General features: G+C 46.6%; 1 protein-coding gene across 1 annotated transcript; it reads left to right on the plus strand.

Annotated features, from left to right (window-relative positions):
• Positions 1–291: 291 nt before the first annotated feature.
• Positions 292–1104, plus strand: LOC136460775 (vegetative cell wall protein gp1-like). The gene is made up of 2 exons (XM_066460349.1): positions 292–357; positions 517–1104. Exons 1-2 carry the CDS (start codon positions 292–294, stop codon positions 1102–1104), a joined length of 654 nt encoding a protein of 217 aa, XP_066316446.1.
• Positions 1105–12133: the final 11029 nt, after the last annotated feature.

A 12133-nucleotide genomic window follows, 5' to 3' on the forward strand; every position in this document is an offset into this window, starting at 1 on the left:
CTTATTCCATACCGTACAAAGCTATCAACAGATCTGAGCTTCTTTTCAAGTTTAATAAAAAAACAACTAGAAATAGATCTGAGCTTTGACGTCGCAGACCATGTAATCAAGTAATAATAGTTTAGGTTGTTTTCGAATAGCTAGTGCCCGAAAGTCAGTGCTATGCTAGCATGGAGCAGGGCAGCCACAGGCCACGCTTGGTTGGACTCAACTGGTCCGAATTTTTTTACTATTTGGTTCTTTTTTCGAAAGTTTCTCTCAAATAGACCCCTGGCGGAAACAATTCCAGAAATGGATCCTTGGCCCGGCGCCAGCGTGAGTGGCGCCGAGCTCGGCGCCACGGTGACTGGCGCCGAGGTCCTGGGCACGGGCAAACGGCCTGCCAAGGGCTCGGCGCCAGCCACTCTGGCGCCGAGCTCGGCGCCGTAGATCTTGGCGCCGAGCTCGGCGCTAGTCTGAATGGCGCCGAGCTCGGCCTAAATATCTACCATCTTCTTCCCCATCTCCGCGCCCTAGCCAGCCGTCGCTGCTCCACCGCCGCGCCCACCCCGCGCCGCGCGCGCCACGCCGCGCCACCCGCCCGCCCGCGCTCGCCGCGCCGCCCCCCCACGCCCGCCCGAGCCCGCGCCGCGCCTGCCCACGCCGCGCCGGGCCCGTCCGAGCCGCGCCTGCCCGTGCCGCGCCGGGCCCGTCGGAGCCGCGCCCGCCCGCCCGTGCCGCTGCAGCTCCGCCTACCCGAGCCGCTGCTGCTCCGGCGGCCGAGCCCGCGCCGTGCCACTGCCTCCGCTCCCTCGCCCGAGCCCGCACCGCGCCGCCGTGCCCTCGCGCTGTTGCCCGTTGGTTGGTTGCAGCGCCGAGCCACCACGCCCTCCACCGCCGTCCTCGCCTTTGTCTCCACCGGCGGCCTCGGCCTCGCCCCGCCTTGCCGACGTCCACCGCCGCCCTCGCCTCGCCCCGCCTCCCGCGGCCGTCGAGCCGGTCTCGCAGCGTGGAGCGCCGCCCACCCCGCGATCGCCGCGCGCCACCTCTGTCGTTGGCCGCGCCACCGCAGGCCCGGATATTCGCCTAGACCTACGCCCATCGTCCGTCGACCCGGAAAGGTAAAAAATATGAATATGCAATGTACCTATTTAGTTGGTGTATGTTATTTACTAGTTATACTGTGATGACTTTGTTAGTTGATTTAGTTAGATATATATGTAGATAGATAGAAACATAGATACATTGGTAAATAGATATAGTTAGATAGCTACTTAGATATGTAGTTATATTTGTAGTTAACTACATATGATCTTGCTATTTAGTGAGTACACTATAAATATATACGTAGTTATTATCATGATTACTTAGTTTGTAGTTAGAAAGTACTTATTAGGTACTATCTATCGTCTAATTTGGACTAAAGGACATGTGTTTCGTTACGTTTTTGAAATAGATGGACAACCTAGTGACCATATATCATGGAGGCATGGTTGAAAGCGATCGTTATGGATATGTTGAGTTTCTTGACATGCAAAGCGTGCATGTGCTATTCAATGATATGCCTTCATTTAGTGATATGGTTGCAAGGGCTCGAAAGGAGCTGCATTGCTTTGGAGATGATGACATTGCAGTTGATGGTGTACTGCACCTAGGTTGTCCTCCGAACATCTTCAGGTGAATAATCTCAATTGGTTGTGCGGATCAGTGGGACAACTATGTGAGATCGGCTATGAAGAGCCAGCTGCAATATTTGGACGTGGTTGTTCGTCAGGTGTTAGTTGATCCAATCCCTCATGGGTTTACCCCAGCAATGGATCATCCGGCACACATCGACCCTCCCATTCCGGAACCTTACCTGCATGTGCAGATTGCGCCTACGGTTCCTGATGCTCAATCTGCCCCCAATGCGTTATTTGGAGATGGTTGTCATACTTATGTTTTCGTGGCAGATCCTCCTTATGAGATCCCTTTGACACAGAATCATCCGAGTAAGTGTCTTAACCGCATGGTTTTTAGGAGCTTATCCTATTCCTTACATCTATTTCTTTCATTCTTTCCTCATTTCTGTAATGACGTTGCAGGAGACATTCCTGAGAATATCGATGTGCCCCATGTTGCTGCGTAAGTGCACTTTTCAGATGGATTTCGTGGCTCCAATAATGTTGAAATTATGAATGATTCGGAGCCATATGAGATGGCTAAGGCTCTTGATTCTGATGATGATCATCCTGTTGGAGAGCTGACGGAGAGTGATGTTGAGATGATGAGGCGTATTTTTCCCGACCGCCGTGATCCTAGAGTTCATAAGTTTAGTGATCTTGCTCATTCTCATCTGGCGTTTGCAGAAGGACGTGATGATAAGCTCCTAGAAGCTCCTGAGGCCAGTCCTAACATGGTAATTGAGGAGGGGAGGGTGTTCAATGACCTCCCTGCTTTGAAGAGGTGGTTGCAGGCTTTTGCAGTGATACGAAAGAGGCCTTACATGGTATTGCATTCATATGTGGAGCGCCGTTACACAGTTGTGTGTGACAAGGAACGCTGCCCATGGAGGGTTTGTGCAAGGAAGCAATAGGTGACCAGAAAATGGAAGATCACAAAAGTAGTTGGGCCACACAATTGTGCTGACCATGAGCTGACACTGAGGCATTAGCAGTTGACATCTACCCTCATTGCCAAGTGGTTGATGGGAATTTTGCAGGGAGAACCCAACATGAAGGTGAGAACAATTATCAGGACCGTTGAGGCGTTGTATGGAGAATATGTGATAACTTATGGTAAAGCATGGAGGGCTAAGCAGCGAGCGTGGAAGATGATATATGGGGACTGGGAGGATGGGTATGAGCAGCTGCCAGTTCTTTTCAATGTAATCAAAGCGGTGAATCTAGGCATGCATTATGAGTACATCCCAAAACCTAATGCATGGAAGGATGGGAGGCAGATATTTCTTGCAAAGAGCTAGCCTGGATGTCATCTCCTTTCAGGTTCGTCGTGGGTTGCCCAAGTTCAACTCAGCGGCGATAACTGCGTTGGTAGACAGGTATTAAAGTGAATCATTGCCTCCATTCATGGCCATTTGTTCATGCGATTGACTTTTTGACAAGTAATCTTGCTTGGTCTTAAATATAGGTGGTGGCCAGAGACTCACAGCTTCCACCTACCTTTCGGGGAGATGACAGTCTCGCTTCAGGACTGTCAGAAGATGCTAGGCCTAAGGATTCATGGGAACCTAGTCACCGGGCAGTGCAGGTCAGAGGGATGGAGAGCACGAGTGGAGGCCTTCCTTGGGCATGAGCTTGGCGAGCAAGGGGCTCGCACTTCTGGAGTTCCCATCTTATGGCTACATACAGAGTTCGCACAGTGCCCCGAGGAGGCAGATGAGGAGACGGTTGAGTACTACTACCGGGCGTGGATCCTACACCTTTTTGCTTGCGTTCTCTTTCCCAATGCGATGGGTGACAATGTGTCCTGGATGTGGATCCACTGCCTCAGTAACTAGGACCAGGTGGGTTAGTACAGCTGGGGCTCTGCAGTATTGTGTTTTCTATACCGGCAGCTGTGCGAGGGGTGTCGTCGGTCTACGACGAACCCGTCACTTGGTGGATGCGTGTACCTGTTACAGCTATGGATGTGGGCTCATTTTCTAGTTGGTCGTCCAAAGGTACTGGCTCGTCGTGAGTGGTTCCAAGGTCAGCCTCCAAGTCGCCAGCCGACGTGGGCGTACCTTTGGGACCAGGTCAGGGTTTCGCACACGAGGATAGACCGGGCGTACATTCAGTACACGAACAAGCTAGATTCGCTGACAACGTCTAGTGTAAGTAAATTTTATTTTCCATGCTGCTATTAAAAGGATTAGTATACCATCTAACATCTTATTTGAACATGATGCAGGTGGAGTGAGAGCCGTATGGTGGAGAGGACGCACTTCCTTTTTAGCTGAGCAACGTATGTGGGGCCGATGACTACTTCTATAGGATGAGGTGCCCTCTAATCTGCTTCCATGCTATCGAGTAGCACCTGCCAGATAGGGTTGCACGCCAATTTGGAGTGAGACAGCTTTGGCCTATGCCTCTGTTCTCGACTGGCGTTGACTTACACAAGTAAGTGTTTTGATATTTCAAATGAGTCATGATGATGGTCCATTTCTTATAATATGGTGCCACGTACATGGATTAATGTAACAATGACATACATGCAGGTTGGATCGTCAGAGGAACAAGAAGATTTTTGACTGGGAGAGGCACCACCAGTCCTACATTGAGGAATGGGAGGAGATGCATGACAACCTGGACGACAACAACGAGCCACACATGAACCGTGAGTTCAGGCGGTATCAAGCTTGGTACCAGCGTTCGACAAGGTGCAGGCTCAGGCTACAGTGGACTGAAGCTGACTACGCCGACATTGAGTCCTCCGACGATGAGGACACGACGTACGACTGGTCCACTCGTGCAGGAAGGCAGGTGGAGGCAGGACTGATCTTGGACAGAGTGGTAAGCCAATCGACTTATTTTGTTACGTTTAGTTACATAACAATACATTAGGCGTTCTTGGACTGACATTAGGAGTTATCTATTGTAGTTATTGCAACCTTCGAGCTGTATAACCCTTATAATAAGTTACATTCTTGTACAAAAGAAAACAAAACTAAATGATATCTGTTCAGAAGTCTTATTATTGAAAACATTGTTGCAGGGCAATACACTGAGAAGCTCAGTTGAAGAGATCGAGCGCGTTCGGCCTAGAGTCAATGATGACTACATACTTGGCTTCCTAGATGTAAGATTAAAAATATTCTTTCAAACAAATCATTAATACGTTATATTCTTTCACTTAACATAGTTGTGTACAACAGAGGCTGTCATGTCGTCTATGCCATGCGGCTGGTCATTGTAGTTGCAGGACAAACACGACGCATGACGTGTACGATCCTTCCGCAGGAAGAGGAGCCTTGGGTTCCTCTAGTCAAGCAGCTACAGGGGACAAAGAGGAGGACGAGGAGGCCGACGACGATGATGACATGGACAAGAGGCACGATGAGCTTGGGCCCTCTTAGCTCCATGACGCTCCATCGACTCATCCTACACCGCCTCTAGGCACTAGGCGACGCCGTCCACGTGACCCTTACACTCTAGACACCAGCGCTCTGGGTCACAAGGGTAGGGGCAAGAGTAGGAGATAGTGAGGGACGTGGTAGATGTTACTATGAACTATTGTGAATTTTGTATTTACTTATCTTTAACTATTCGGGACTGTATGGACATTATGGACTATTTGTACTTTGCATGACATATTATGTTGGTTGTGATATTCGTTGTGGTTGCATTATGCTTGTTGGATGATTAAATGTTTAGAATATATATTGATGTCTCTGTTTGTAACTGTAGATGCTTCTAATACAAAACCATATCTTGCGAATTTTTTGCGTGAACCTTTAATCATACTATACTTGTACAAAGGCACAAATGTAGTACACAGATTAACTATAAATTTATTACGTTTATAATCTAGGAATATTTGTACATACGCTGTGTACAAGAATCTATGTTTTTCAGAGAATCTATGCTTTTCAGAGAATAAACATAGACTTTTCAGATACACGGACAACATCGAATTATCACATCACTGATATAGACCTCTCAGATGCAAGGACAACATGCAAGGAAGCATAACTAAACTCTATCTCCACCATCCATCTTATGACTGTTTGATCCAAGGGCTGAGGTAAAGCGGCACACGGATCGCTGACATGGCACATTGACAGGCCTCCATTCCTCCTCTTAACCTATAAATAACCACTCACTCCCTCTCATTCACACAAACAATAAGGAAGAAGAACACTCCTCAGCATTTGCTTTCGTTGTAGTACCAATGTCTGGAGGGTCGTCCAGAGGGAGAGGAAAGGGGAAGAAAACTACCTGGGGGTGGGAGGGTCCTCTTGGCCCCGATTTCTTTGAGGAAGCTCTTTATGAGAGGTTCCCAGTTGAGAGCAAAAGTGATTTCACCAAAGAGGCACCACTGACAGGATACGATGAAAGGAAAGAAGAGTGGCCAAAATGCATGCATGGTGAGGACTGCCTAGTGCAGATGTTCACCGAGGGAATAGATGGAGGTCGCCGTTTCTTCAAATGCCCGCGAGCATGGGTAATTTCTATTACTATTTGTTTCTTCAATATGTTTGTCTTGTATATCACTTACACGACATACTTTTTGTAGTCTTCCTTGGCCGAAGAAAACTGTGGGTTCAGTAGGTGAGTCGATCCTCGACCTATTTATCCACATGCGGAGTACATCTACTACCTACAAGACCATATCTTCGATCTAGAAAGGGAAGTTAGCAGCGGTTACAAGGACGACAAACAGGACGACAACAATAATGGTGCTGATTCATAGGAGGCACTCTGCAATGATCCATATTGCACCTGCCCTAACCACAAGAAAAAAGGGTCTCCCCCATCACCCCCGCCACCACCACCACCAACAACAGGAGGCTACTATGGAGAAGGTGCAACACAATTTGCTATGTGTCCACACTACTAGAATGCCTTTATGTTTTTCTTGTGGAGAACCCCAGGTTGAATTACCTAAGGCATGTTAGGTTTAATTACCGAAGGCATGGTTTAATTACCTAAGGCATGTTAGGTTTAGTCAAAGAAAACTATGTACCCAGGTTCGGTACCTGTAGTCACATGCCATTTAATGTGTTTCATGTGTTGATTTCTATAATGTCGTATGTCGTTAACTGTTTTTTTGCAGCACGTGTTCAAATGGAAATAAGTCTGTATCATTAAGCGGAATATTAAGACCATTGATAATGAAAACAACCACATAATGAAAAGTTCGATACTATGTCACATTACACAACATATTAATAGTATAACTAAGTGTCGGCAGTAGACAAAGGGGCAAATGCACTTCCAAATCCTCAATCTGAAACGTACTGAGTAAGCAACTCATCATCCAAGTACCAGTCCTCTACTACAACCCTGTTGCTGTGGCTAGGCTCAACTGCGTTGCTCTGACCTGCCTATCGCTTGTAGTAAGCGGCCTCCGCTTCGTCTGCGGCCGCTGCGGCCTAAGTGAAGAACGCGTCGTCATCCTCCTCTGCCTGTAAGCCCACCTCTGCTAGAGCGATGAGCTCGCTCAGTCTGTCAGTGTCGTCGTCAGCCTCCTGCGCCTGAATGCCCGCCTCTGCTAGAGATATGAGCTCACTCAGTCTGCCTGTGTCGTCCTCAGCCTCCTGCGCCTGTATGCCTGCCTCTGCTAGAGCAATGAGCTCACTCAGTCTGCCAGTGTCATTTTCATCCTCGTCTCCATCATCACACAGCACAATCGGTGATTAAACAGTGCGACCAGCTCATGATCTATGGGCATCTAACTTCTTCTCCTCATACCTTGCACGAGCCACCTCTGCAGCATGTTCCCCGCTGCAACCAATCCCTTGATGTATAAAATGCAATCAGTTAGCAACTCGATAATATTACATTTAAAACCAGGCAACGAAAAAAGGTTTTCAAGCACTCACTGGCACATAATGTAGCAACATGCTCGTTCAAGACCTGCATCTGTACTCTTGTCTCCTCCCTTGCCCTCTCCTCCTCTAACGTCGTCCGCCTCTCCAATCCCCATTTGTTAAGCCCAACATTGATCGGGTTACAAATACCGCGCTGTCTAGCAAACTCACGCATCTTTTCTTTGTGATGTTTAACGAATAGGTTGACGTAGTCAGGTCCATATCCCCTCTTTCGTGTAATTACTTGTCTCTTCTTCAGTTCATCCAAGAACTTAGCTTGACCATCATAACATTCCCAACTGCATTTTCTAGTGCTCTGTTCAAAACAAATATTATATCATATATTAGCAATATAGGGGAGGGAGAGCGCCTGTGCCGGTCAATTCTGGCTGTCAGGGTGGGAGGCGGCGGCGCACGAGCACCACTAGCATCCAACACTAGCGGCGCGCTCGAGCACCAGCGCCACCAGCACCGAGCTTGGCTCGCCTGGCCAGGCGGCGCGCGCGACGGGTAGTGTGAGCACCACCATCACTAACGCGCGCAACAGGAGGGGCAGATGGTGCGCGCGGCAGCAGCGAGGGGAGTGCGCGTCCACGTCTAGGACGGGGCAGCCGCAAGGCGCTGCGACAGGGGAGGAGGAAACAGAAGGGATAAGGATGGGTGATTTTTTAATAAACTCACGGGCAGAGTGAGCGGCGGGGTCCTAAGCGCAAGCAACGAGGCGGTGGGCTTGCAGGAGTGTCCTGACGATTTGTGCTCATGTCGGACATAAGACGCATAGTATTACCGTTTGCTACCTCGCTTAGCGCCGGCGATGCCATTCTATGCGCAACAAAGGAACAGTGAGCCGCATAGGCTGAGCTAACCTATCAAGCCCACTCCGGCCCAACTACACGAGTATTTAGCCTCCTGATTCTCTTGCTAGTTACCACGCTCTGGGGATGATGCCATCTTTGTAGGTGAGGTGGTTTTTTCCCTTAAGGGCATGTGCTCCTACTCCCATCCACCACACAATGTGCATGGAGATCCCAATGTGCACATATCCCCATGCATATTGTGTGGTGCATAGAGTAGAAGCACATACCTTTGAGGGCACATTTAACTTTCCCTGTCTCTGTAGCGTTCTACTGCAATCCTGAGAGTTCCTGACACTGAGCATCATCTAACACCAGACTGATCCAGTCTGCTTGTGAAACCATGGGTTGAAACCATTCGAAGTCCATTCCCAGCATCGGTAGGAGCAGTAGCAACGGCCCTATCCCAGACTAGCAGCACTATAGGAGCAACACAATAGTAGGAGCCGCAGCATACTTAGCTAGCTAAATTAGCATTATCTAACCTCCCGATTTCTCTCTCATACCAAACATAAAATATGAATTTATCCCGTCCTTCCAACCAGAGAGACGAGATCTGTCATTCTAAAAATTTAGAACGACACCATCCTGTCCCACACCTTTTATCCCCAAACCTAACATAACCTAGATTGTGCAACTCGTCACAGATTCACAATATCACTAGCATCTAGGATAACAACGGCTATTCATGTGCCTGAGAGACCACACAGCAAAGAACAGGCACTTCATATAAAAAGAAAGAAAAAAAACAAAACAAAGAACAGATGACGTTGATGATCTTCTTGGACCTTGGTCTTACACACGATGACAAGTGACCAATGATAATAACATACATAGTATATAGACAAGTCGAGCGTGTTATGCATGTGTGTGACGAACTGACGAGATACAAAGCGAGTGGAGAATACCTACTACAAAACCGGGCCAAACTTGCAACAGCCCCATATTTGAGCTGCTTTAGCACCAATAACACGTGGGGGGAAAGCCAAGGCACCAGCGCGGTGCAGCTGTGCAGCAGTACAGTGGAGCTACCTGCCAATATGCAAGTAGATATCAGACAAGCTAGGCTCTGTGCTTGTGCTTGTTTAGTTCACAAAAACTTTCTAAAAAGTGCTATAGAAGATATCAGACAAGCTAGGCTCTGTGCTTGTTTAGTTCACAAAAACTTTCTAAAAAGTGCTATAGTAGCCATCACATCGAATCTTGCGATATGTGCATGGAGCATTAAATATAGACGAAAAAAAAACTAATTGCACAGTTTGGTTGAAAATTACGAGACGAATGTTTTGAGTCTAATTAATCCATGATTGAATAATAATTGCCAAATAAAAATGAAAATGCTACAATAGCAAAATTCCCAAAATTCACGAACTAAACAAAGCCTCTGCATATCCTACAAATAAACGGCCAGCTATTAAGATGGGTTACGGATTCCGAGAATCTGATAAAAGAATCCTTGTCCCATCTAAATTCTAAACAGGAGAGATAATAGATAGATAACTAAAATCTAGCACTTAGATTTTGAAAATCTCAAAATCTACATCAAACCTGATAATACCTAATACTAGCTTGGCAAAAGACGTCCTTATACCCATCAAAACACACCCAAACCTGATTTATACATGCGCTGATATTTTTTTTTCTTATTTATTTTAAAAAATGTTTATATATAAATTGAGTCACTCTTTGTCACCAGATAAATTTTCAGCAGACACATCATTCTGTCGGAGTCATCTCGCAAAACTCGTTTGTGTACAGTAATTTTGCAGAAAGTTCAGTCCCTAGGCATTTGGAGCTCAGGGCGCCAATCAGACAGGCCGTTTTGCGTGGTCTGAGCTGTGGTCCGTCCACTAGCTACAGCCACAAAGACAAGTGATTCGGATTTGCACTGGGAGCGCACTGATGGTTCCCAGGTTTCAGACTTGCCATTTCGATGCCAATTGCCAAGGCATGCTTTCCCCCTAACACGAAAGGCGACACCCAGGGTTGCCCTTCTGGAGAAAAGGAAAACGTTGGGTGACTCTGAACCACAGCAATGTTCCAAAACCTTAGTGGTGGCCTATTATGTGACGTTCTCCTACATTTTACATGGAAAAGCCTTTGTACAGCATTACAAAAAAGGCTTTCTAAGTAAGAAGGTATAGGTCGGTATCATTGAACCCAAAAAGGTGACATCGCGTTGGTTATCTGTATAAAATAGGTTTAACTAGTTTGTTTAGCAATGCTGTGTATCTTACACGGCATGGACCCCCTCAGTCCGATTTCCACTGAATATCCCGGTATTCCTTTGTAGAAAGAGAGAAAATATTTTTAACAAAATATCATGACAACTGAAGAGCAATTTTAGCTAGGCTTTAAAAAGGGAACAATTTGAGGAAAAGAAGTTGCATAGAAAATTGTTAGAAAGGCGTGAACTCCCTCTTCACTCATCATGGATGGAGTAGTCATGGATGTCTTCTTCTCTAGCAAGTTCATTCTTCCTCAGCTTCTCTCTAGCCCAACTTGCCGAACAGATGCGTCAAGCAAGTCGCGTCTAGTGCTGATTGTCCAGCTCCAATCCATTGCGAATTGTCCACTTCATGTGCTATTGTCTCTCATCTTCCTCGCCGATGACTTCTTCAACTTTATTAGCGAGGTCTTCTTTGCTGTATCACCTTGCGTCAACATCATATTCACCACAATGCTTTGCGGCCTAGAGGAGCTCGGGTCGCACTGCCCTATTGGTACATTCATATATCTTCGCTCCCTGAGGTTATTGGCGCAAGACTCTACCTACCTATACGCGATTTCAAAATGAATGATGATCTTGGGTCCATATCAACACACACCGTTTGTTTCAACAAACGGGCACAATATATCACTATATGAGATGACCTATTTCCTTGGAATAACAATAATGATATCTAGTAGGAATAGGGTCACTATGTGACATTATTCAGGGTCACTATCCGCCCCCTACGAAGTTTTGACCATAGTTTGATCTGAAGGAGGGGCCCTGAAGCTCCGTTGTGAGGTTGAAGACACCTCTGACGCGACTTCAGAGCCCCTCCTCTAGAGCAAACTAGGGGTAAAAACACAAAGATCAAGATAAAATAGTGGCATTACATGGGTACACTTATCCTTTTGTCCAAAGGTTAATATCGTTTAGAGGACTTCACAGGGCAAACTCTCCCGTCGTTTTGAAATTACAAGGGTAACATCACAAAGTTAAAAAAAAATGACGGCAAAATCACCATTTAACATGAAAGTGGGAGCATAAACATTTAAGCCCCTTTAAACTATTGTTGTTAATTCTTTTTTGTGGAACCTTAAAAAGTGATGGGCTTATACTTTTGTGAAGTATCTAAGTTTATAAAGACTACATGAAAGTTTAAATGGATGGAAAATAACAAAATCTCTTGAGCACACGTGCGGGTTTTTTTGCAATAGATTGAAGAAGAGCATCTCCAAGCTCTAACAGCTCACCAATAATCCATCCTCAATAAAGTAGTATTGTGCTTTCAGATTTATTGTGAGAAATATTTTTATAGATTATTAGTTATTAATGCCCATCATTAATACATGGATCCTACTTGTCAATTATCTTTCTTTTTTCTTTATCACTTTCTCGCTCGCATGGTGCTCTCTCCCCACACTGCTCTCTGCCTCCTTCCCTTGATGCCCTATCACAGTGTCGCACCTCCCCGTCCTCTTCACCGTTGAGACACCCCTCTCTAGCCAACCTCCATAACCACGCCGCCCCTCCACTATGGCCCCCTCTTCGCCTCCTCCACCGTTGGTGAAAGCA

This window comes from Miscanthus floridulus, chromosome 6, assembly GCF_019320115.1.
Source record: "Miscanthus floridulus cultivar M001 chromosome 6, ASM1932011v1, whole genome shotgun sequence".
NCBI classification, from domain to species: domain Eukaryota; kingdom Viridiplantae; phylum Streptophyta; class Magnoliopsida; order Poales; family Poaceae; genus Miscanthus; species Miscanthus floridulus.

Bases quoted from the DNA above. Each gene is read 5' to 3' on its own strand.
- LOC136460775 (XM_066460349.1), top strand. From the start codon at position 292: ATGGATCCTTGGCCCGGCGCCAGCGTGAGTGGCGCCGAGCTCGGCGCC. The intron at 358-516 runs GTCCTGGGCACG...TCCGCGCCCTAG, and splicing joins CCACGGTGACTGGCGCCGAG to CCAGCCGTCGCTGCTCCACC.